The sequence below is a fragment of the Peromyscus maniculatus genome, chromosome 3 (assembly GCF_049852395.1).
Source record: "Peromyscus maniculatus bairdii isolate BWxNUB_F1_BW_parent chromosome 3, HU_Pman_BW_mat_3.1, whole genome shotgun sequence".
NCBI classification, from domain to species: Eukaryota; Metazoa; Chordata; class Mammalia; order Rodentia; family Cricetidae; genus Peromyscus; species Peromyscus maniculatus.
Genome location: NC_134854.1, coordinates 146,042,073 through 146,069,786, shown reverse-complemented (window position 1 = coordinate 146,069,786; position 27,714 = coordinate 146,042,073). Strand labels below are relative to the sequence as shown.

The following is a 27,714-nucleotide window of genomic DNA, read 5'->3' as shown; positions in this document are numbered from 1 at the left end:
CTCAGGGAACAGGCAGAATCATGGATAGGTCCAAGTCAAGTGTGCAGATGAATAGAAAACATTTTAGCCTTTCCAGGGAGCTAGATGTAAAACTGAGTTAATGCACGATCCCTCTGAAGGACTTTGAAACCAGATTTATCCTGCTCTTTATAGGAGGATTGGTGTAGAAAAGACAGACCTAACATAACAGGAGAAAGAACAGTGTGATGTGTGACCATGATTGTCCTTCTTTCCCATTCTCAGAGGCTGGAAAATTGTAGCCATGGTGTGGGAAGCTGAAACCAGTCAAGATGATATGCCTAGGCTGGCAGGGGCCGCAGACCCTCTTCATGTTCTAATTTAAGCTCTGAACTCTTTGATGGATTTTCTTTCATAAATACTTTAAAGCAAAAATTATAAACAGTACTTTTGAAAGATTTAGTTCCTTAATATAAACAGTGTGATTTGGTCTTGCACCTCTCCCAAAATGAATCTCTTTTCTAATTTTTCTGTAAATATTAAAACCCCTTGTTAAAGAAAAGAACAATCATTTTGATCTCAAATCACCTCACTAATCACTATTATTTGTCCTAAGGTTGAATTGGAACCTTACAACCTAGACATAAAGGCCAACCAGAATCAGATGGGCAGTTCCAGATCCAGCAGCTCAATTTGCATCATCTAAGCTTGTGAAAATGGTTTAGGTGGCTGAGGAGCACTGGAGCCCTCAGCTGCCTTGGGGAGGATAGGTAACTCCCCTCTGAAAAAGATCAGTAGGCATCAAACTCCTCCTGCAAGACTCAAAGTTAGCAGAATGAAACCACAACACAAAGTTTTAAAATACATGGTGTTGGTTTTTTTTTTTTTCAGATCTACAATTTGAAAGAAGTATGTTTAATGTGGCATAAGATAAAATCAATTTTGAGAATTTCTGTGAAGTACTGGAAATTCTTTAAAAGCAAATAGTGAAAGTTAAGATTGAAGAATGCGGAGTCTGTTATCTAGTACTCAGTGGCTGGGTCATGCAACCTGCAGTCATCGTGAGATCCTTGGGACACATCTGCCAAGTGTGGAGAGGCCAGAGCCCGCAGGCTTTGCAGACTCCGGGTTCTGAGCGGTGCTTTCCTGTGAGCACAGCAACACCGGGTGGAAAGCACTGGATCTAGATTCCATGCTCAGACCTATGTCAGTCAGAGGTCCTTGGAGGAAGAGGCTGCACCTTCCTGCACAGGAAGAGCTGTTGGGATGCCAGTACAGACTGCAGCAGAGATCCAGCGAACCCTGAGCTGGGTGCAGAGGGCCAGCAGGGTGAGGGGCAGTGTACACAGTCCCTAAGGCCACAACAGGTGCAAGTGAGAGCAGGCACACATGGCCACAGGAGCCGGGCCTAGACAGACGGAAGGGCTTCAGGCATGCAGATGCCTTTGCCCTCCTCTGCTCAACATCTCCCTGAGGGCGCTACACCAGCTGTTCTAAACCTTCCTAATGCTGCCACACTTTAATACAGTTCTTCATCTTGTGGTGACGCCAAACTGCAAAATTATTTTGGTTGCTAATTCATAGCTGTAATTTTGCCACTGTTACTAATCGTAACGTAAATGTCTGTATTTTCCAATGTTCTTAGGCTAACCCTGCCGAAGGATCATTCAAGCCTCCTAGTGATCATGACCCACAAGTTGAGAAGCCATGCCCTACACAGACCAGAAGATCTGAGTTCTGCTGGGGAGGAGGGTGACCACGCCCTTCTCCACCCCAGAATTATTGTGCAACTTCTTCTCTGGGAAGTGAACTTGTAAATCTGAAAACACATGAAACCATGAAACCGAAACCTGAATAAAAAGAACTTAAGTTTGATTGTGGTGAGGAAATGAGCAGCTAATGAAAGGCACAGCTGCAGGAACTCTGGGGTCACATTGGGATGGCCATGTGTAGATAAGATCCCACTTATGTGGGATCTTCACAAGTAAATCTCACAGGAAGCAAGTCAATAGCAATTTCAAGGAGCTGAGTGCTGGGAGAAATAGGATGATGATGGTGAACTGAAAATTCATATCCAAGAGAAGTTCTGGAGACCAGTGTGCACTGTGGTGACAACAGTCACAGCGTGACAGGAATTTGTTTAGGAAGACCTTAAGTGTTCTTTCTGCACAAACACAAATAAATGGCCACTGCCTTCAGTAATGCATGTGTTGGCTAACTGGTAATCATTTCCTAGTATATATGTACATCAGATCAGCACATCGGTATCTTAAGCATACAAAAGTTTATTAGTCAGTTATACATCAACAAAGCCAAAGGGGAAAGACAAGCAGCAGATGGGGGCAGAACCACAGCATCCAATCAATGAGTAAATGCTTAGCATCAGACAGACCTTAGCAGAGAGACACAAGTGCATTCTGTGTGGGCACAAAAGGCTTTCTAGCATAGTGGCTGGCAGGGAAAAAAAGCTTCTTTTATGAATGAGAAAATGGATGAATAAGAGCAAATGTGAGCCAATGTTCTCATAAGTGGAAGAATCTCTGACACAGCTGCCTAAAATTCTGCAGACATGGAGAATTTACTAGGGTCTGGGTGCAGAGTCAGATGCTTTTAATCCCAGCATTCAAGAAGGAAAGGGAGGAGGATCGTTGTGAGTATGAGACCCGCCTGGTCTACATAGTGAGTTCTAGAACAGCTAGAGCTACATAGTGAGACCCTGACTCCAGAGAGAGAGAGAGATAAATGGAGAGAGACAGACAGACAGAGACAGAGACAGAGACAGAGATTATTAAGACACTGGCTTACAATGCCAAGCACTTACGTTTGATCCCTAAGAGGACCAAAGGAGGACCTCTATAGCTATCTCCATGATTATGGATTCTACTCCAACCATGTCATGTGTCCATAGAGAATGTTTGATTCATAAGACAGCTGCATCATCTCACAAACTGACCTATAATAACCATCATAAGAGATGTCACTCAAGCCCCATCCTTTAACGTTTGGGTGATAATTTAGCACAACACAAAATCCCTTCTTGCCACTGGGTTCCTCTGAGTGCCAGAGTCTAAAAGAGAAAAGGATGAGGGTAATTCTCACAACAATACTTTGAAAAGAGATAGAGACAATAGGGGTCTGAAAGCAGAGAGTAAACTTTGTGGAATCAAGGTCATGTGTGCCCAAGTTATCCCTCCCCAACTACGCATGCAGCTTCTCCTCCACTTGAATCTTGGCTTTCCCTTGAAAACTGAGCCCACAGCACCTTATTGTTTTATGTAATATGCAGGCAAGTATCCCAAAGGCTCACCTTTATTTGATCATTCCTACATCCTTTCTAAGGCTTTCATATCTGATGAAAATATTTCCCGTCAGTACTATGGGCCTATAGTTCTATCCTTTTCTAAATAACATTTTTATTTACTCTTTGAGACCTTAATACAATATATTTTGATCATATTCTTTCCCGTCCTCACCTTCTTCAGGATCTTCCCGAAGATCCCTACCCACCCAACTTCATGTTTATTTTCTCTCATTAAAAGAACAAAAACATGGAGCCCATTTGTGTTTGTCGACTGCTCCTGAGCATGGGGCCTGCCCTGGAATGTGGTTGATATACCTAGTGACACTCCACTAGGGAAAGCTGGCTTCCCTCTTCCAGAAGCTATCAATTGGGAAGAGCATCTCTGTTAGGGGTGGGACTCTGTGCCCAGGTCCCCTCCTCCATGCTGGGATTTGGTCTGGCTTAAGCTTGTGCAGGCCTAATGTATGCTGTCACAGTCTCTGTGAGCTCATGTGTGCATCTGCCCTTCTTAATAGAATGATTTAGAACCTGAGAAACTAACTAAAATATACACACCTTCTACTTATTATACCTTGGGCAACTAATTTAACATCTCTGGTACTCTCAGTTCCCCATCTTAAAATTTGGGACTATAGCACCATGGCAATAATTTGTCATATCAAACAATTGTGTAAGAGATGAGAGATTTCCTGCTGGGATATATCACATGAGAATGAGAAACCACAACACAGAATCACTCAGGTCACATACAGAGATGCAACATCTTAAAACAAGAAAATAAGAATTGTAGGGTTCAAACGTACTCAGCACAATATGTAAGTATTATAAAGAGGGAACTCAAATAGGATGGAAAGTCATAGGAAAGAGGGGGAAGAGGAACCACGTTGTGAGAGAACTCTGTCCTAAGACACTCTGCAGCAAACATAAATTCATGCGCTTCTGTATGCAAAAGTGGTTTCTGGCAAACCAGACAACGTGAGCAAACACTTAAGGCATGACAATGTTGCTGGAGGGCTTCTCTCCAGGTTCCCCAAGCCCCGCAGGGAAACAGGAAGAAGGAGGGAGAGACACTGCAGCCACCGCCAGGACAAGCAGCATGTAAAGACACCAGTAAGCCACCAGCCATGTAGCAAGGTATAGATTTATAGAAATGGGTTAATTTAAGATATAAGAACAGTTAGCAAGAAGCCTGCCACGGCCATACAGTTTATAAGTAATATAACTGTCTGAGTGATTATTTTATACATGGATTGTGGGACTGTGGGGCTTGGTGGAACCTGGAGAGAAGCCCTCCAGCAACAAATGGCACCCAACGGCTCAAATTTCCACCTTAAACCTGAGAATGTTTAATAACCAATTCTAAACAGAGCCAAAACCAGGTTCCTGCTTCATGTCTCATAAGGGCAGCTAGATACCACAAAAAGCAGGTTTGAACTACTGGAGGGTTCCTGGCATTTGCATTTGACCAACAGTATGGCGGTAATGAGGTGTCTGCCAGTGGCACATTACGCTGTGTGGTACATTTAGTCTTTACTAGTATTAAAAACAAAAAGAGGTTTCTGGGCTACACGCTGCTTTGATAAGAAGCATAGACCCACTATTTCTGAGAATTGATGGCTCCCAGAGCTGGCAGAAAACGTACCACCGCCATGTTGGGAAGCTGAAGTGGGTGGAGCCAGCAGCCACAGCTCCGTTTCAGGCTCAAAAGGCTACAGTTTAAAGCAATAAGTTCACAATAAGACTGATTCAGATGAAATAGTTTATAATGCATGTAAAAATGTACATAGGCTTAAAAGAAAAAAAATATACCTTTATATAAACAAATAGTATCTAAAAATAAAGTGTTTAAAAAAACAGTGAAGGTAATAAGCCATGTAAAGATGGCTATCACACAAAAAATCTGGATTATGTTGTCTTTGATATTCGTAACTAAAGAAAAACATTTGATTGTAAAAGCGGTTCACTTATGCCAAAATGTAAATTTTAAAGGTACCTTGAGTTCAAAATTTGGATATAAGGATATGTTACTTTGGAAAAGAGGTTCTGCTTTTGTTTCCACAGAAAGCCAGAGGCTATGGATTTGTTCCAGATTAAGATACATCAGGTTTGACGAGCCAAGACCCCCTGAAAGGTCTGTGATGACACCATGGCCCAGATGATCCAACATCCAGAATCATTTCAAGGCAACTGGCTCAGATGATACAGCTTCACAGACTACTCCATGATTCTTAAATTTTCTTTGTGTCCCCATAAGATACAGCGCCCCCCTCCAGCAGGAAGTAGTAAGAGAAGCTACGCCCAAATTCCCAAATATAGCTGGCTTTGGAGATGTGTAAAAGTTAAAACCTTCCTTTTTAAAAAAAGAAAAGGGGAAGTGCTGTGGGATGGTCTGTATGTCATGTTGTTCTGATTGGTCAATAAATAAAACACTGATTGGCCAGTGGCCAGGCAGGAAGTAGGTGGCCAGGCAGGAAGTAGGTGGGACAAGGAGAGAAGATAATTCTGGGAAGCAGAAGGCTGAGGCAAAGAGACACTGCCAGTTGCCACCATGACCAGCAGCATGTGAAGACGCTGGTAAGCCACCAGCCATGTGGCAAGGTATAGATTTATGGAAATGGATTAATTTAAGCTATAAGAACAGTTAGCAAGAAGCCTGCCACGGCCATACAGTTTGTATGCAATATAAGTCTCTGTGTTTACTTGGTTGGGTCTGAGCGGCTGTGGGACTGGCGGGTGACAAAGATTTGTCCTGACTGTGGGCAAGGCAGGAAAACTCTAGCTACATGACAACATCCATTTTGACTGAACAGGCGAGTTCTGACACCACATTCTAAAGGACCATTGGCCCCTCACCATTGTGTGGGCTCCCACTTCCCACTCAGCTGCCTCCAGCAGGTGGGAAGGCAAAGCTCACATCCTGGTCCTTCTGAAGCTGCTCCTCTGAGCTCTCTGCTTCCCACTGTCTTCACAACTCAGTCATGGGCTCTCTCCACTCACTGGGCCACTGACCACATCCTGACACAGCTCTGGTTAGCAGCTGTGGGAGGAGGCTGTCTCTCTCCTCATGCCTGTCTTCCCTTGATCCCTGCACTGCTCAGCTGGAGCCTTGTGGGTTCACAGCACTGTGGGAACAGTTGGGAGAATTAATGGATCACAATATACCAGAGGGGAACTTAAACTAGTTGCTAATAATGGGATCGTTTGAGTCCCTCCTGCAGATGTGTTCCTGCTGACTCCCACATGCTCAGGCTTCAGCTCTTCTTCAGATCTCCTCATGTTACTCCCATGTTCATACACATAACAAGAAAAACGGCCCGTGGTTTGCTGCCGTGAGGACCAGGCTCCAGCAGCACAGGGCTTGGGGGGGGGGAGCCTGCCGAATCAACGGACTTGGACCTTTTTATCTGAGGTTAAAATTTAACTCTCTGGAGCCTGCTAGAGAAGAAAACATACATGCACAGAAATAGACACGACACACACACACACACAAACACACAAACACACACACGCACACTTTGTTCGTGTTTCTAGATATTCTCTTGCTTTTGTATTCAAACATACTGAAAACCGAGGGTTCACACTATTACCTTATTTTAATGTAATGCCACCACTGGTCTCATTTCTTTCCCAAATTTCAGCATTTCTAACCTAGTTCTGTGGGTGAAAAATCTGTGTTCTTTATCTTATTAAAAGCTCTCAAGTGATAGTAATCTCTTGGGTGCTGCCCATCACTAAGCTGCCTGTCTCTCCAGGATGGGCTCCAGCCCTCAGGTCATTCCTGTGTGCCCTGAACTGATGCCTTCATCCCTTTAGTTGGATGTTCCCTCTCAGGGACAGACACCTTGCTGAAGTTCTCATGTCATGAATAAGGAAGGACTCCTACACAAAGCTGGTGCTCTGATTCCTGGTGCTAATCCTTGAGGAGTCTTCACTTACCCTTGAGGCACTGGAACTCCACCAACATCATCTTCTTGCATAGAAGCCCTCATCCCCCTGGACGGTACTGAGTGGCCACACAGAGCTATCCCACCAGGTATTCAGCATCCTTACCTTGCCAGTCTCTGAAACCCATACCAGCTCTGCCTTCTGCACAGACACTCTCATCGGCCTATTTGACCACTACACCCAATGCCAGGACATCCACAACCAGGCAAGGATGCTCTCCTTACCCTACTAGACACTCAGGTCCCATGTTGATGTTCACCATAGAGACACCGTTTACCCATGCCTGGTCTGCCCTCTGCAAGGAAGATCCTTTCAACCTTCTGTGTCTCTGAATCCAACCTAGTATAGAGCCAACACTATACACAGGTGCACTCCTCACTCTACACAGGTGCACTCTTCACTCTACACAGGTGCACTCCTCACTATACACAGGTGCACTCTTCACTCTACACAGGTGCACTCCTCACTCTACACAGGTGCACTCCTCACTCTACACAGGTGCTCTCCTCACTCTACACAGGTGCGCTCTTCACTCTACACAGGTGCGCTCCTCACTCTACACAGGTGCACTCCTCACTATACACAGGTGCCCTCCTCACTACACAGGTGCACTCCTCACTTTACACAGGTGCACTCCTCACTCTACACAGGTGCACTCCTCACTATACACAGGTGCACTCCTTACTATGCACAGGTGCACTCCTCACTATGCACAGGTGCCCTCCAAACTATACACAGGTGCACTCCTCACTATACACAGGTGCACTCCTCACTACACAGGTGCACTCCTCACTTTACACAGGTGCACTCCTCACTCTACACAGGTGCACTCCTCACTCTACACAGGTGCACTCCTCACTATACACAGGTGCACTCCTCACTATACACAAGTGCCCTCCTCACTATACACAGGTGCACTCCTCACTCTACACAGGTGCACTCCTCACTATGCACAGGTGCACTCCTTACTATGCACAGGTGCACTCCTCACTATGCACAGGTGCCCTCCAAACTATACACAGGTGCACTCCTCACTATACACAGGTGCACTCCTCACTCTGCACAGGTGCACTCCTCACTATGCACAGGTGCACTCCTCACTCTGCACAGGTGCCCTCCTCACTCTACACAGGTGTCCTCCTCACTATACACAGGTGCACTCCTCACTCTACACAGGTGCACTCCTCACTCTACACAGGTGCCCTCCTCACTATACACAGGTGCACTCCTCACTCTACACAGGTGCCCTCCTCACTCTACACAGGTGCACTCCTAACTCTGCACAGGTGCACTCCTCACTCTACACAGGTGCACTCCTCACTCTACACAGGTGCCCTCCTCACTCTACACAGGTGCCCTCCTCACTATACACAGGTGCCCTCCTCACTCTACACAGGTGCACTCCTCACTTTACACAGGTGCACTCCTCACTATACACAGGTGCCCTCCTCACTACACAGGTGCACTCCTCACTTTACACAGGTGCACTCCTCGCTCTACAAAGGTGCACTCCTCACTCTATACAGGTGCCCTCCTCACTCTACACAGGTGCACTCCTCACTATACACAGGTGCACTCCTCACTATACACAGATGCTCTCCTCACTATACACAGGTGCCCTCCTCACTATACACAGGTGCACTCCTAACTCTGCACAGGTGCACTCCTCACTCTACACAGGTGCCCTGCTCACCTCTCCAAATACCCAGTTCCTCCATTAGGACCCTCTCCTCTCCTATTTGCAGGTCTGACTCCCCACAGGAAGTGACCTAGTGAGTTGATACTCTCCTCACCATGCTGGAGCACAGACTCCCTACAAGTGACCATTCCATAGCATAGCTGCCCTCCTCACCTCTCAGACTCTGAGGTCTCACACCAGACTGCTGCTTGGAGACTCTCTCCTGAATCCAGACACTTTCTCACCAGCATGCTGACATTCCCCTCACTGCTTGGGCTCCAGTTCTGCTGTCAAGTCAGCCCTCAGCATGGTCACCTAGACCCTGGACCAGACCATTGCTGCCCCACACCTGACCCTTCCACAGACACCTGCCTTGCCCTCCCTACACCATTCTTTATTTAGTAAGTTACTAAGTAGCTGAGGTGCTGCAAGGAAAGAAACCAGATATGACAGAATATGAACTCTTGTGTGATTATTGAACCTATCAAGTATTTCCATGGTAATAAATATGCATACACACCACTTCACTCCAGTCACAGAAGCTCAGGGGTTTTCAACTCTCAGCAAAATATATTTCTGAAGTTATCATATCCCCCATATACTAGAATAAGTCATGCACAATATTCAAGTATCCAATAACAAGTATTTCTCATTTGCATATGTCCTAAGGGTTTGATTATGGGTCACTGAAATGCTGTTCAGCTTCTTTCCACATTTATCATTTGGGAGCAATGTCAGAGAGAATCACAACTTCTTGTACATGTAGTAGCCTACTGTATTTAGAGAATCAGATTCATTCTCATTCTATGGGCCACTGAAAGTCACCTGGACAAACCAGCCAAATCAAGTTGCAAGCATACTCATTATAAAGGAAGATGGATCAAAGGCATTGAAACAATCCTTTTACAGTGGGGTATGAAAGTACTTGTGGGAACAAGCATAACATCTACACCTAATCCCTTTACTATTTACTCATGAATTGTATGTTATTGGGTTTTAAAATGTAACATTAGTCCCATTGGTAGAAAAGAGGTACCATTGCAACAAAAGTATGAAATACTAAAACTTGCTGGAGAGATGGCTCAGTAGTTACGAGCACTTACTTTTCTTCCAAAAGTCCTGATTCAATTCCCAGCAACCTCACTGTGGCTCACAACCATCTCTAGTGGGAACTGATGCAATCTTCTGGCATAAAGTCATGCATGCAGATAGAGCACTTCATACATATTAAAATAAATAAATAAAATACTCAAACTTGTGCTTTACTGATCTCTGATATTGAACTAAATCAGTGTCATATGGGTTTAGTGTTAGGTGTCTGTCATGTACACCATGGGGTCTGTCAGGAAGCAGTGTGGTTATGCCCGGGATGGTGATAAAGAAAGACTTTCTCTGAACTTCTAACCCAGTCATGGGAGGTTACCTCTCTAATTTTTTGGAATCCCTGGAGCTATTGGAAAGTCTATTTTATCATGATAGGCCATGAAACTTTATGCTCCTCAGCTCTTTTATAGTTCATGCTAACAAGATAATTCATGGTGGGAGCTCATCATTTCAGAAACACTGACCATGTGATTAAAGTGTGGAGCTTTGAGCCATGAGAACTCACCCTGGCAGGGAAGTAATGCTGAAGACTGGTTTCACTCTCTTATCAACCAAATGCTCACACCTACATAATGAACCATGGTAATACTCTGAACACCAGAACTCAGATGAGTGCCTCCTGATTGTTTTATTCTGTATACTGCCACTCATAACATTCTGGGAAGGAGATGCTTCCATGAGGGTCAATGGAAGTTCCCTTTATGAGCCCTCCCTGACCTCAAGTGATATGTCCCTCCCTTTAATTCAGATTTGTATCATTCTATATTAAAAAAAAACTATAATTCTAATAGAGCAAAATCATTAGTTCACTGTGTCATCCTAGCAACTCATAAATCTGCAGGTATCATGGGATCCTGGAACTCTGCAGACAGTTGACTTGAAGTAAGGCATTCCTTGGGAAATCCTGAACATGAAGCTTGAGTCTGAAATTATGACAGTCTTGTGAAGGCATGGCCTGAACTTGTAAAATAATTGAATTAGTAATGAAATGGTTTTGTCAATGGCTTAGAAAAATAGCCATAAACATTTTGGAGATGGCTGAGGAAATACAGGCAAGATCACACATCATATCAGAAAAGAATTATTAAATTTTCTAAGAGAGATAGTTGCATTGTTTTGTTGTGCAATGACAATTTCAGATAATATATACTCCCTCCACTACCCTATCAAATAACATGTACATATATATGCATACACAAATATATATGTATATATAAATATAATTATCAAAATGTCAACAATTGACATTACCATCTAGTCAAATTCTGTTTCAAAATACTCTTAGGAAGAAGTTGAAAGGGCCTCCAAAGTGTTAAGCAGCATGCAGGCTCCATGGGACATGTGGCTCTCCTCAATGTCATCCACAGGGCACAGGCTGTCCCTAATGTGGCAGGTACAGGGTGGGACACCAAGAACAACAGGCGGTGCCAGTAGAAGGTTGGTTGTCATCTTCTTAGACTTGCTCTGAGGAAGGTCACCCAGCCAGGATCAGCCACCATTAGAGGCCCACATCAGCCTCACGGCACCCACAGCACCTGACACACTAGCCATGGGGACCAAGATCCTGAATGGTTCCTGGCAGTGCAGATATTGGGAGACACGAGAAAATGCTGATGGAAGGGCACAAACTGCCAGAGAAAATGTGAGTAAGCACTGAGGATCAAAGTGACAATAGGTAACAATGTCACCCTGTCTGTCTGAATTTGCTAAAGAAGATCTTAAATGTTCTAACACCACACACACAAAAAACAGACAACTATGTTAGGTAATAGAGGGTGTTGTTAATCTGATTGTGGTAGCCATTGCCCAATACATTTCCATATCAAGTCAAGACAGTATAATGTAAATATACATGACTTATTTGTCAATTATACATCATTAATCTGAAGACAGAGAGATAAGGGGAGAGAATTTGGTAGAGGGTCCACACCATAAAATTCTATCATCAAATGAGACTTTAGGAATCTAAGAATGGACACAAAGGCTGGAGGGCTTCCACATATGTACAAAAGGATCCTGTGGAGTCTCTGATATATGGGAAATTCTCATTTTGTATATAGGGTTAAGGATGAATAAATAAGTATATATGGGAACCAGTATAATCATATGGATAACTTATGGCTGCCTACCTAAATTTCTGTGGTCATCTCTTCCACAAGAAGATATTTGCAGGTGTCTGCGTAATACTGGATAAAAATGCAATCCATGTCCATGGAAAAAGCTTGATTCTTAAATATATCTTCTTCATCTGACAAACTGACTTCCACATAAAACTGCAAGGGATGTCATTCCAGCCCCAACTAGAAGAAGGATGACGTATTACAACCCATTCTTCATTGTTGTTGCTATTGTTGGGTTCACCTGGGTGGCAGGACCTGGAAGGGAGAAGAGAGCATCAGAGCATTTCCCAGAGTGATGCTGGGAAAGAGAAAACAAGAGTAAACAAGCCTCAGGATGTGGTGAGAATTTGTGGAAATCAGATTCAGGTGTGTACAAATCAACCGTTCTCCACCACCCATGTCTGACATGTCCCTGGAAACAGGGACACCTCTCTCAATATTCTCTTAGCTTGTTACTCAACTGTTCTCCCAGAACGCATCCCTGAGCCTACTTCATCCTTAGGTCTTGGTACCCAGAGACTGTCATTCCATGTGATTATTTGTATGATGAAAAGGTCTCTCCTTATTCTTGTGTTTTAATAAAGGGATTATTTTCCACTTTACAAAAGTCTTATTTTACAGACTGAAGAACTGTTTACAATATCTAGATAATCTACTTATTTCTAATATCTAGTAAAGTAAGTTAATATCTTCAATTCCTACTTTTCTTCTCTGAAGACTAAGAATGAAAATAACATTACTGCCTATATATCACAACAGATAGCAGGATAGAAAATGGTAACATTTCTATATTTCTATAAGATATTACAGTTTCATTTAATTATATAAATATGAAACATAACAATAACAGAATTAGGTTTTTTGATTTATGACAAATAATCAGTTATGGTCTTGACATTAATTTTTTAATAACACTATAAATGAAAGCTGGGGAGAGGACTCAGAAATTAAGAGTGCTGTGCTTTTGCAGAAAATGGGCGAGTTCTGTTCCCAGCACACATAATGGCACAGTCACACCGCCTGTGACCTGAGCTCTGGGGAATCCAACAACCTCTCCTGGGCTCCATGGGCAACACATACACATGGCACACACTCAAGAGAGACACAGATATACACACAAATGAAAATAAAATAAATCCTATTGTTAAACATAGAGAGAGACTGGTATCAAAAGAAAATTCACCATGATGTAGCACCTTGTTTGGGTGCCCTGGGTACTTATCGTCCTACACTCTTCAAACTCAATTTCCTCATCTCTCCTGGAGTATCAGTGACATGTGTCACAGGACTCCTTGAAGAGGAAATAGGGATAAAGTAACTCCATCCGCAGCAGTCACACCAGGAATGAGCTCTTTTAGTTTCATAACCAACAGCTGGAACACCCTAAAGTCTTCTCATGCTACAGGACCCAGGACTCCTCTAGGAAACTCTGGACTCACGTGGCACTTTCATTGTATGGTGTCTGATCAACCCAGCGCTATTGTCGATGACCTGGATCTGAAAGGCTAATATAATAAGCAGCTTTAGGATCCAGGATCTTGGTGATGAAATCCTAAGAGGAAAAAAAAAATACAGCATTCAGCCTAGATGGAGTGCTTCTTTTTCTGTTACAGAATTTTTATAAGATCTTTTGAAAATTATTTTAACTATACAAAATTATACTTTCAATATGATGCACACATACAAATATTTAATAATCAAATCCTATTTCATCTCTCTAGGCCCTTCTGTAGTTTTCAAATTATAGCTTAATAGTCATTAATTATACAATTTAGAGGTACATTGTAATATTTGACTGACTTTTTTCTGGTCACACAGAGATGAGAAGACAAAGAAAGGATCAAGGAATAGAGGAGCCACCCCACCCCCAGGAGTGCCATCTTCTCTGGCTGACCAGGACACAAAGTCATCACTCAGAGGCCTGATTTCCATGACACTGGAAACAATCTCTGTCCATGATCATAATGAATTCTCATCTCAGACTCACTCCTGTCTTTTCTTCCTGAGCACCATTCTTAAAAGTTGTGCATGAGAGAATTTAGCAGATGTAAGCATTCTCCATTCATAACCTCAGATATTTCATTTCTGATGGTTGGCTGTGATCTCCTGATTCGATCCCTTTCCCTAGTCAGCTCTGCGCCCTCCTCTGTTAGGCAGTGGGTACTACAGGAAGCATTAGAGTGCTGAAATCACAAACTGCTCTTTCCAACAGAAACATTTCATCCTTCCCTCCACCTTCAGAGGTTGCATTTCTGTTGCCATGGTTCCTTGTGGGTTGTTCAGTTTCACTGAAGCAGGGACAAGGTGTAGAATGCCAAGGCTGAAGCAACCTTTCCAGCTTCCTAATGGAAAGCCTTCTGCCACATCAGCAACACCCATGTCAACAAAACTCCCTCTTAGTAAAAGGAGGCAGACAGCAGGCCAGGCCCAGGCCCCACTCTCTCCCAGAATGCACCTGCTCTTCCTGGCTGTGGATCACCATCAGATGAGCACCCATGCTGGAGCACTTCTTCTCACTCTCACTCCAAGATGCTGAGTCAGTGGAAATGAAGTAGCAGTGGGAACTAAATGGCTTCCAATCCTTTGGGCAACAGCTCCAGACTTTGGGGGAAGAAGGAAATGTAAGTGCAATGTCATAAAGTCATTTTAAAACCTGCATGATGTGGAAGCCACATGGAAGCTGGGACTCCCCATGTCTCCAGATACAATAAGGAGTTCCTCTCCCCTCAGAGGCCAAGCAACTCCAGTCTACCTCTGTGGACACCAACTTCAAGGCCCCTTTGTCCTACTGGGGTGCTATGAGGAAAACAGAGCCCAAGGACATTCAGACCCTGAGGACATAATGCCAAACAGTCTGTTCTCTAAAGAATAGAACTCATCATACCAAGAACCAGAAAGTTTTCATATTACATAAATATGTACATATTTATACATGAAAATAATAGATGACATTAACCAAGGCAGCAAAATTTCAGAGTTAGCAGACAGATATTTTAATTAGTGATGATAAAAGTGGGAGACAATATATTACAGCAAGCAAGATAACAAAACTATAGGTTTATCTAAAAACTTTAAAATGTCCATGATAGATGTTTCAAGAAGAAAATAAAATCATTCTGGAAACAAGTTTTAAAAACATGTAAATAATCAACAAAAAAAAAAAAAGATATAAAGAGCTGAATGGAAAGTTTATATCTGAAAAATATATTTCAAGTATTCCAGGGTGTGAATTGCATCCTGAAAGCAACAGAGATATCAGTGAACCCTCAAGGAGGAAAAACTGAAATGAAACAGAAAAATAAAGAAAAATGTAAAGATCCTGAATGTCTACAGATGAATGCAATCCCCATAGAAATTCCAATTTCTTCATAAGATAAATGAACAAAACAATCTCAAAAATCATATAGAAGTACAAAATACTATGGAGAGTCAGAGCACCCATCAAGGAAAAAGAATAAAGTTGGCTGTGTCTCCAGACCTCACTTCATGCTACACTATAGAACATGGTACCACAACAAAAGTAGACACATTGACCAATGAACACAAAAGAGAGCCACAAACATAAACACACACAGCTACAGCTACAGGAATTTTCGCCAGAAATACATATCAGAGGAAGATAGGCTCTTCAATAAACTGTACTGTGAAAATTAGGTACCAATGTGTAGAAGAATGAATCTAGATCCATAGCCATTCTGTGTGAACATTGACTCTAAAATAGATTCTAAATTGATTAAATACCTTACTGTGAGACATGGAACTCTGAAATTGTTACAGGAAAAAAATAAAGACAATATTTCAAGTTGTAGGCATAGGCCAAGACTCCCTGAATAGGACTGAAGGCTTCTTTACAGCAAAGGATCCAGTGAGTGAGGAGAGAGAGATCTGCTGAGAAAGGCAGGAAGCCCAGACAAGCTCAAATGGTCTAGGGAAACGTGTATTTTCCAAAAGGTATCTTGTCAAAGACAATAAACAAACTGTACCTATTTAGGGCCAGATTGAGTATTCCAATGACATCTCAGTTACAGATGTCAAAGACAGTTGAGAAACTGCTTACACGGGGCCAAAGTGATGGATAGATAGGCTTAAGCACTCCCCTCTTTTTCTTAAATCTAAGTAATACACATTCATCAGTTCACCTTCCACTTTAGTTTATGAGAAAAACAAATTCTCTATTCAAATCTTGTATTTCGATTGTAAATTACACTTTGTAGACACTGTAACTGAGAAAGCCACAAGATTACACACAGACAGGCACGTGAACACACACACACACACACACACACACACACACACACACACACACACTTACAAAAACACTTGAGGGACTATGGAAATGGCTCAGTGGTTAAGAGTGTGTACTGCTCTTACAGAGGACTTGAGTTCAGTTCCCAGGACCCACAACCTGTGACTCACAACCTCATCTAACTCCAGCTCAAGGGTTCTGACCCCCTCTTCTGCCCCTGCAGACACTGCACTCATGTACACCAACCCACACACAGGCACGTGCATATATATGTATATTAATTAAAAATGAAATCTTAAACACACACCCTTGAGTATGACTTCCTGGAGACGCTCACATTCACATCATCAGATATGCTTTATTCTTTCTGGAACTCCTTTCTGTTTCTAATAAAATTCTACTCAGTCTGGTATTTCCTTTCCCTCCCTAAAACTCTTCTTCATTGACACAAGGCTGCCACATATCCCAATTATGCCCTTTGGAGACCTCTAAAAAGGACTCCCCAGGAAGCTGGTACTGAGTGTGTTTCCATAGTACCCATTGCTGATGGATCATCCCTAGAATCATGTTGGAAATGCTGATTTTAGGCACATTAAGTTTTACCTTTCAATAGTGAATGCTGTTTTGTACACTCCAAGTCAGGGTGATTCAGTTCTTTTGTAATTGTGTTTTCATCAAGAAGCTGAGAGTGATTTTTAAACAAAGCTGTGAAACAGAATAGAAACAATTCATTTTCCTGGTGGTGCTAAGACTTTTTTTTTTTTTTTTTTTTTTTTTACTTTTACCTTCTTACATTCTTTGTAGAAACAAAACCTTTAAATGTCCAGTTACCAGAGTCATTAGAGTTTGCCTGGGGCAGATTCCCCATCACTACAGTGTGGAGGCTGTGGCCCTAGCACTTGGGTATTAGAATGAGGAAGAATGGAAGTTTCAGGTCATCCTTAACTATGCAAGTTAGTATAGTTGGTTGGTTGGTTTAGCTACCTAGTTAGTTTAGTTTAGTTTTCTGGTTGGTTAACTTAGTTGGTAACTTAGTTAGTTAGTTAGTTAGTTGGTTTGTTTGTTCATAGCTAGTCTGGGCTACATGAGACCTTACCACAAAGAGAGACAATTTTACATTGCCAAACAGTCAGTATTTCCCTACTCCTAGTGATTTATGACCACGGCTATTTTCAGGAAGAGCTGGAAGGACAGGACAGAACCATGACCCTGGGGACTCTTCAACATTTCATGGAGGACACACTGAAGACCACATCTTAGGTGATAAGTTCTATTAAGTATGTGCATAGCCCAGGAAACATGAGGGAGAAATGAGCTAATCCAGAGCAGTTTCAGGTTACCTGAGCACGGAAGTTATAAAAGCCAGACACTGATCAAAAGGACTTTGTTTTTGTCCTCTTCTTTCCTGTATCTCCCTCCCCCCAGCTAGCTCTGACTTCCCAGTGTCCCCACACGTTCATGGAGTTCCTAACTTAAAAATAACTCACCTTTCCTCGAGAAATTGAATTTTCTTTCTTCTCTTCTTCATCTCCCACTTGTTCCTGGAGTCACTAGATTCCGGCTTTCCCTTCTGCTAATTTACCAAACATCCCTGAACTAGATGTCAATGGCTCCTCATGTCCATTGATCAGTCATCTTCCTGTGGGACTTCTCACATAACCCTGCCCACTTCTCTTCCTCCTTAACTGTTGGGAAACAGTGGCTCCATCTGGTTTTGCCTTGTCCTGCTTGCTGATATTTCCTGTGCTCTTTCCTACCTGTTTCCTTCTACACCCACCTCTCTTAAAACGGAACATTGCATCTAATTCCTTCTGCATCTCTCTTTCTCCTTCAAATTCCTTGTCCTTAGTGATATTCATTGTCCTGGGTTGATGTGGGTGGGGAGTAGAAGTGATTTTTTTAGTCTGTTTTTGTTATCTGCTGCCTATAAGGAGAGGTCTTCTAAAATATATGCCTCTTTACTAAACCATGTTAATATGCATCCAACAAAACTGTGCAAATGAGATTTAGGTGAATATAATCAAAACTTAAGTCATCATATTACAACTCAAACCTGCTGCTCATCTTCTTCCTCTTCAAATTACTTCATGACTGCTGTGTAGGGCCCTGGCCACCCATTTGTGTAGCTGTTGCCTTGCTTGCTGACCTTGACCAGATGTCCTCCCTATACAGATGTCCTGCCCGTTTGCTTCCTCCTGAATGCTCACCACTCACAGGAGGTTCTTTGTTTTTGTATCCTGCATTTGGTGTAAACAGCTTAGCTGCAAGAATATAGAACATCTGTAGCAAACTTCTGCCCTCTGGGTTTCTCCCATTGTGCTGTAAGCCTGCATTTAAGGTTTCCTCCCTCCTTCAATAAATGGTATTCAGCATTCTGCTGAGAAGAATGACCCACTGTTCTTGTCTCTGTTTTTTGATCCACAGCCCCTCGCTCGGACATGGTGAACAGGTGGTGGTAGGGCAGGCATTACTGCTACAAGTGGAGGTTTCACCGAGATCCGAGAACGAAAAGACACTGCTGATGGACACCTGGAAGTAAGGCTGGCCAGCGTGTTAAAGAGAAGAAAAGGTGAGGTGAATTGTTAGGTATGGGTGCAGCTAGCTCGCAGTCACTCCTCGAGGAACAGGTAACTGGACTGCTGAAGCAGCAGGGCACCGTCGTTAAGAGCAGAACAGCTAACGATTTTCATTCAAATCCTCCATAATGTTAGTCCTTGGCTTCTGGTCTCTGGGCATTTAATATGCCAGATTAAAGGGAAAGAGAGAAATTAAAAAAAAGGAAATCTTCCCAATAGAGAAGAGGGAAGGAAAGGAAATTTCCCATTAGAAAGGGGAGAAAAAATTTAATCAAGAAAAAAGGATTTTTCCGGTAAATAGGGCAAAATTTTTGAAACTAGCCCTAAAGATTTTGGGGCCCTGTAGAGGAAGGATGAAGGAAAGAGAAAAGCCTCTTCCCAGTGGTAATGGAGGAAGAGGGGGCTCTTTCCGATATAGAAGCTTCAGGCTGGCTGAAGCTCTGAGCTCTTTCTGCCTGCCAGCACAGAGCAGCAGCATCTGAATTACAAAGAGTCAGCAGGTGGGCCTCACTATTGCTGGCTGAACAAGCAAGCAGGCCCAGAGGTTGAAGATTTTGTTGTCTGTTTGCTTAACTTTGGTTTAAATGTTTTTTCCCCCTCAGAGTGGGAATAATTCAATATTTAGGATCCCTTCATGGGAAATGTTTTCTGTTTTTCCTTATGGTGGGAATAACTCTTTATTAGTGGTCCCTTCATGGGAGAAAGAGGAAGTTTAAACGGGCCTAACTTCTGTATGCTTGCATAGAGAAGGGCCTGATTCCATACCCTTGGCTACTTTCTCTTTGTGGTGCTTGGTTAAAGATGCATTGTTTAGTGATAATGTCAAAGTTCAAGAACAATTAACTAAAGATAAAACTGTCCTGGCCTGAGGCACCCAGCAGGCATGCACGGTGGGAGTGGGCCCAGCTGACAAAGGCAGAGAAGGTCCAGACCAGAGAGGGCAGGCAGGTAGGTGATGGCAGGAGGTGGACCCACAATGGAGTATGGCCTGGGTGGATGCCAGCACTAGAGCCTGAACACCAGGCAGAGCTGAAGCCGCAGCCTCAGCCTGCACCAGGCCAAAACAGAGGCTCAGGGAGGGACAGGCATCCCGGGTGGCAGGTCCTGCAGTGCCCTAAATTGGCTCAGTGTTCCCAGGGGTCAGCTAGCAGCGAAAAAGCTGGGCCCTGGGGGCTGGGAGACAGGCCCACACGTGGTTACCTGGACCACTCCATGATGTCATGTCCTATTTGCATTAAAATTTTTACCTGTTTCTCATTTGGGAGTTAATCCCAAGGACTTTTACCTAATCATGTGTGGCAAATGGACATCACACATGTGCCTTACGCTTTTGCTTACATGGGACTGCCAAAATGCATAAAGACTGATAATGGTCCCACCTACAGTAGTACGTGATTTTCAAATTGTTAATAAGACTGGTATTCCTTATAATCCTCAAGAACAGGCTATAGTAGAACTCTGCCATCGTACCTTAAAAACATATTTTGCTAAAGTAAAAAGCGGGGGAGCTAGGGGCTCATCTCTCCTCTCTACATTCTATTCTTTCCTTTGTTTTATATATTTAAAAAATTTTATCGGTGGATTCTACTGGAATATCTGCTGCAGATAAGCATTGGAGGGCTCCTGTTGCAAATCATCCTCTGGTGTGATGGAAGGATTTTTCTACTGGCACTTGGAGGGGACCCAATCTGGTGTTGGTGTGGGCCTGGGGTTCTGTTTGTGTCTTTCTGCAGGACAATGAGGTTCCTCTTTGGGTTCCTGAGTGCTGTGTGCGCCCTGTGGCTGTTGCCAAATCCCAACATGGCAGAGACCTATTGGACCTTGGTGAAAAACTCTCCACTTCTGATGCCAATGGGTATTGAAACCCCAATACAACCAGCCTTGGCAAGCATTAATGTAAGCCTAGGAGCTGTAGCCATGAGATTGGATACTTCAGAAGGCAACAAAGGCAGAGAAGGTCCAGACCAGAGAGGGCAGGCAGGTAGGTGATGGCAGGAGGTGGACCCACAATGAAGTATGGCCTGGGTGGATGCCAGCACTAGAGCCTGAACACCAGGTTTGGTAACCGCTTTTTCAAGTTTGTTTGAGAATGTGTCACCTAGGCACCTTGGAGATTAAGGATAACCCTGAAGGTCACTGACCTCCATTTGTTAACAGTACCATGCCAGCTAAGCCTCTTCATTTTTACAATCCTCTTCAAGCTGGTATAGTACCTACCTTTTCAGAAGTGGCTAGGTGCAACATTTATCGACCTCCTGAAATTCATCTAGACTCCTTTGAAGATACCTTAAAATTTGTGAGCCTGGATGTAGCTGTTATGAGACCATTAGTTCTGCTCCTTGTGTGCTGTCTGTTTTTTCTTTATGGTTCTTAGTTGTTCTTTTGCAGAGCTGCCAGCTTAAGTCATGCTGGGATCAAGAAAAATGGGCCTTGGTGGTTTGTGTTTCTAGAGTTGTGTCCATGCCAGTGGACACAGATGGTGCTCACATGCTCCAGAAGAGAATTTGACATTGCTATTGCTGTTGTTGCTATTATAGCAGTGGGGCCACTGTTGCTACTGTTTCTGGGATTGCCATTTCATAATTCTTTACTACAGCTAGCACAGTGGAGACCCTGGCTACTACAGTTAATTAATCTTTTATTCTATTTGGCATGATAAATTTAATTCAGCAGTTATATACATTTTGATTGGCTTTGAAAGTTATAAAATTTATAAACTCAAGTTCCACTTGCTTTTGGGTTCCCATCTTACGAAGACTCCAATTTGCAGCAAGGCTCCTTAAGGAAGGGAATGGCTCAATTGCCTTTAGACTACTGGCTATGGGTGGGTTAGGACTTTTGTTGGTCTTTTCTGTGTCAGACTTACAGATTGCAAGTCCTGTGGCACTTTGAGATCTTAGACAGTTGTTAACTCTACAGCTCACACATGGTTGAGCCTGTATGATAATCAGTACTCAGAGACGGGTAATTCCTGGGGGCACTCACCAACCTAAGACAGAGAGCCTGTGTGGTCTGGGAAGGTGTCTCCATGATGGGTAAGGTGACCTGCTGATGTCCCATGCAACCTAAGTCAGAGGCTCAATTTTTTTAGTAAAAAGGGGGGAACCATAGGGACCTGGCACCCCATTTTGGGTAGCTGTTGCCTTGCCTGCTGACCTTGACCTATACTGATTCCCTGCCGTTTGCTTCTTCCTGAATGCTCACCACTCACGGGAGATTCTTTGTTTTTGTATCCTGCATTTGGTGTAAACAGCTTAGAGGCAAGTATGTAGAACATCTGTGGCAAACTTCTGCCCTCTGGGGTTCATCCACTGTGCTGTAAGTCTGTATTTAAGGTTTCCTCCCTCCTTCAATAAATGACATTCGGCATTCTGCTGAGATGAATGATCCACTGTTCTTGTCTCTGTTTTTTGATCCACAGCCCCTCACTCTGAAATGGTGAATATATTGACCAAAACGTCACCTCCTTTTGGTCCAACTTATCTCCTCTCCTGTGTATCACTAGCATGATCCTTGGATCAAACCCTTACTGCTGCTCAAATGGATTCTGAATTAGTGGCCTAATTTATGCTTCCCTTCATTTTTACACCTCTGTAAGAGCACACTTCTCCAAGTCAGTTTTAACTTTATCATGTCCTGCTTTTCATTCTGCAGGGGATCTCCATGACTGTGGCACACTGAAAAACTGGACACACTTCCTAACCTTCCCTATGTGAATATCCATTTAGACTATGCCTTTGCAGTTCCCTACTCAAGAAAAAGGTCTATTTCTACATCACTTCATCTGAATTGCCTTTAAGAGTTCTTTGGCCACTAAAACACACAAAGGCAAATGTATGAGCGGTCCATGTTGGGCTTGGCTTACTGCCACCATCCATCCTGAAAGTTTGAAGTTACCATGGGAAACTGGGTTGTCTCTTACTGATTTATAACTCCATGAGAATGAGTAACTTCACCTAGGACCATGGGAATCTCCTAAGAGAGTTCAGTCTCAGTGATGCCACCAAGAAAAAAATTAAACAAATAGTTCAATTAACCTACTAGTTTTAAGTTGGTTAGTGGTTCAGCAACAGCTACTAAATAAAATAACATTAAGAGTGGATGCCTGTGTAATATGGTATGCACTGTTTTGTGATCTGAGTCCAGTTTTGTCTGCCCCTACAGTTTCATGCTTAGTACTCTATTGTTGGAGCCCATGTAGGTTTCCTAGCAGCTTTACCCAGCAGGTCTGCATAAAGAGGATGATTGGATCACAGGCCTGAGTACCAGGTGTCTGAGATGGTCTGCACTTGGGTGTGCTAGGGGAGATCTTTTGCTCCACCTATTGGCATTCCTTTAAAAACCCTAGGGCAGGACAGCTCGGGGGGGGGGGGGGGGGAAATGGATTAAGATCCAGGCCCACTGGAGGATATCCTATATTTTCTATCTTTTTCTCTCCCCTCTATCCTAATATTTCCTGCTGCTTCTACTCAAGAGTACACTGGGGAAATGTGGGGGTGTGATGACCCCCACACTCCATGTAGCACTATACATGACAGTAATATGTACATATATGTGCCCGAATTTCCCACGCCCCCACATGTCTAGGACATTGCTGGCACACACAGGACTAGGTGTCATCTGCTCCAAGCTTTTCTTAGCCCCCTGTGCTTACTTCTTACTTCTCACCTGCACAGCATTTCCCATGCAATTTCTAAGCACTGCTTCACTTGACTGTTCTCCAAATTTCCTGAGACTGGGGATTGTAGCTATTTCTGGACTCTCTGACATGCTGCCCAATATATAGTAAATGGATATTACAAATTATTGTGTAAATGAATAAAACATCTACATGAAGATATAGTCTATGTTTTTTAAATTTTTGATAAACTTGAAGGATAATCTACAAAGAATCCACTATTTCTAAATTAGCTTTCAGTTATCACACAATATGGAACAAAAAATAAATGGTTAGAAGGAACTCCACTGGAGCACTGTCCCTGGAATAGCTCTGCCCATGTCTTCTAATCCCTCTACTCCTTACAAAATATAGATGTCTATGTGTCCAAATGCTGTTGATGAGGAAATACAGGTTCATTCTCATTATTGGATCCTAACATAGACACCCCAGGATTTCACTCTGTGATACCAACAAACAAATTCATGCTTCTCCAGTGATAATGAAGGACTTTTACAGAAGAGTTATTCTGAAACAGGGTAATTCCCAATGTAATACATCTCTCCAGAGAGTGTTTGTCTCAGGTTTCTGGGTCACCATCCGTCTAATGAGTCCCTTTCCTTCCCTGTGTTAATTTCTCCCAAGGGCATACTTACTGATCAGAGCAATAGAGAATAAAATTTTCAACATCAGTAAAATATTATGAAGGAGCAACTTGAAGAATCTGTGAAAACTTTCATGACTCATGGTCTTCTTTTGAGGAGCTGAAAGACAAACCAAATTCATGTCTTCAGCTTTGTTCCTATTTCCTCTTCTTTCTCCTATTCTTCTCTTTTTGTGCATGATAAACACTAAAACATGATGTTCGAAATAATAGGAAAATGCAAGTAGAAAACAACAGGTTAATTATGGAAACATTATAATATGTACAAAATTACTCATTTCTGACATTGAAAATGATTGTTGTCATATTTTGGTGTGTATCTTTCCAACAAGTTTAAAGCTTTTACATACAAATGTTTATTTTCCACAATTGGAAAATATTGAACACTGATTTGCAACCATCATTTTTTTACATTATATCAAGACTTATTTCCCTTATGAATTTTTTGTTTTATTTTAGAGACAGGGTCTTAGTATGTACACCAGGCAGACTTTGAATGCATTATGTAGTCAAGTGGGATTCAAACTCACAGGAAACACCATGTTTCTAACTCCTGAGTTTTGTGACTACAGGCTTGTGCCAGCACATCTCAATGAACATTATTCTAGGTTATCATGTCTTCTTTATCAGTTTTATATTGATTGCATAGTATTTAATTATATACTCTTAAAGTCGTCCAGCTTGCTTTCAACTTCAAATATGCAATAGTCAAGAAGTCATATTTTGTGATACAGTCACCACGTTTTTAGTCACCACTTCTAAAAGAGTTACAACACTTCCCAATCATAGGTGAGGTCCTGGGTTCTGTCCCCATCACAGGAAGGAGAGAATGAAAGAAACTATTCAACACCTGAATGCCAACAGACTATGACATGTCACCAGATAGAGAGGGGGAAATCAGTATGACATGGTTTAACTTTGAAACAATTTGTTACACATATGTATGTGTGTTTATCTGTAGAAAAGATACAATAACGTGGGTGGTGGGATTTTCTCTACAAGGTAATGGGTAACACCTTCTCTTCTCCATTGTACAATCCCACAACCTTTCACATCTGCCTACAGGCAACACACTTGGTGGACACTCCAGTGACCCAGAGGCTTGGCCAGCAGCTAAGATCATCTTTGTCCTTTACATCATTACTCACTAGGAGCAGCAAAAAATGCTTTCTTACCTAGAGGAGAGTCTACATCCATGTGTGCAGAATCAAGTTCATTCATGAGATTCTTGTTAATATAAATGTTTTCTGAAAATATATTGAGAAGAAATCTTCCCCTGCCCTCAGATGTATGTCATCCCTTCTTTAAAATAGGTCCTGAAAAAGAAACAAATTCCGATACTAGCAAGAGATGAGAGGCAGTAACAGACAGCTGCCCTGAGCATACACCATGAGGTGCCGTCCCTTGGCCTGCAAAAGGAGAGTCACAAGTGTAGAATGCACCCAGGATCTTTATACAATCATAGAAACACCAAGAACTCAATGGGGGAGAGAAGAAAACAGGAAGGAATGGAAAAGAGGAACCAGGCCATTAGAGAAGTCAAACTTCTCACAGAGTTGAGATTCTGACACTCGGTCTGAGCTGAACTCTACAATAAAGCCTCCATTTCCGTCTTGTGCTGTGATTCCTACTCCTTATCACTATAGAGCCGCCTCTTGGACTCTCTGGGGCTTTAACACCACACTCAAGTCGCCCCCATGCACAGAAGCATTCTTAAACAAGAACACACCTAGTATACACCCTAGACTGTCCTACCTCATGGGGAGAGTGTCTTCACCCTGCTCAGTGTGTGGAACCCATGGCAGCTCCATCTGAGGTGTGGATACTCCCCTAAACCTTCCTGAACTCTGACACCCAGTTCTTCCACACCGCAGCAAGGATTTCCTCATTCTCTTGAAAGTCAGTGAGTTCCCGCCTCGTGTTTTCCACTCCCACACTCTCTACCTTGCCTGATTCCTGAAACCCATGCTTTGTTTACCCTCTGTGAGGAACTTCCCCTCAGTCTGCTGAGTCTCCTGACCCCAACCTGACTTTCAGCTAACACTGCACTGGGGCCCAACCTCACCTCTTCCAAGTGCTGAGGTGTCACACCAGGCTGACCTTGAGGACCCTCTGCTCACTCATTCATTCAGGGTTCTGACTTCCCACAAGAAGGGGCCTCAAGCATGGATGCCTTCTCCCCCTACTTCAGCTCAGAGGCTCTGCACCTGCCCACTCTCAGACACAGCTGACCTTGTCACCTCTCAGGCTCTGAAGTCTCACATCAGGCTGCTGCTTGTAGACTCACTCCCCATTCAAGACACATTTCCCCTCACTGCTCAGGCTCCAATTCTGCTGTCAAGCCAGCCCTCCGCACAGACAGGTCATTGCTTCCCCACACCCCACCCTACCATGAACGCCTACCCTGCCCTGTCCTGTATAATACTTTACTCAAAATTGAATTATTTAATAAGGAAATGGAAAATAGGATTTTTAAAGGATAGAAGAACAAGAGAATTAGTAGTTCTCCATTATATGGTTTAGGGACCCAATGATTCAATCACACACACCCTCCCAACTGTAACCACTTATTGCACAGTCTCTATTATCCAAACTCCTTATATGAAATTGAGTTCTAAAGTTACTACTATGTCCCTAGGGAAAAAATTACATTGTGCATGAATTATGTATACTGTGTCAACAACCATTCCAGTACCTAACTGGCTTACAACATCAAACACTTACTTTTTAGTCACATTTTTTTTGTGCTTAGGGTCTGCCTAAGGGTGACTAATTATGCTTAGATCCTTTCGTGCATTTCCTCATTCTGGAGCCAATACCACAGAGTAGTTGAGCATGCAATGTACTCTGCTATTTTAATATGGTTGTCAGGGCTAGTAATATGGCTTAGCAGGTATAGGTGTTTGCTACCAAGCCTGACCACCCAAGTTCAATCCCTGAACGTAAGAGAGAATCATATCCTACAGGTTGTCCTAACGTCCATGTCCACTACACACACACACACACACACACACACACACACACACACACACACACACAAATAATAATGTAGAGGTCATTAAAAAGTCACTCTTATAATACTTTTCAATGGCAGTCACTTGCACAAACCTATAAATAGGTAGAAAGATACACTACCTACACTGTAGTTCCCATAGGAAAATGTGTCGAGAGCATTAAAGTTTAATCCTTCCACAGAGAATTACCCAAATAATTATTGGGATGGAGAAACAGCTTACAAGATGGGGAAAAAATCTTTCCCAACAGGAATCATGAAATGAACAGAGAGTTTTCAAAGGATGTAATACAGATGGCCAATAGATACGTTAAAATGTGTTCAAAATACTTAGCCATAAGGGAAATAAAAATTTAAACATTTTTGAGATTCCATCTCACACCAGTGAAAATGAGATGGAGACAAGATTCCCTTGAAGAATCTTCAGCATATACCCAAAGGATGCTCAATCA

At 42.8% G+C, this 27,714-nt stretch overlaps 1 protein-coding gene and 1 pseudogene across 1 annotated transcript in view; both read right to left on the bottom strand.

Annotated features, from left to right (window-relative positions):
• Positions 1 to 980: 980 nt before the first annotated feature.
• LOC143272246 (C-type lectin domain family 4 member A-like) overlaps positions 981 to 27,714 on the bottom strand; it is a 43,254-nt gene continuing 16,520 nt past the window's right edge. The window contains exons 6-7 of the mRNA XM_076566112.1: positions 2,849 to 3,025; positions 981 to 1,104 (exon numbers count right to left, since the gene is read on the bottom strand). Of these exons, the coding sequence (XP_076422227.1) occupies positions 981 to 1,104; positions 2,849 to 3,025 (301 nt within the window). The remainder of the gene's footprint in view (positions 1,105 to 2,848; positions 3,026 to 27,714) is intronic.
• LOC143272114 (C-type lectin domain family 4 member A-like) lies at positions 11,278 to 26,009 on the bottom strand (annotated as a pseudogene).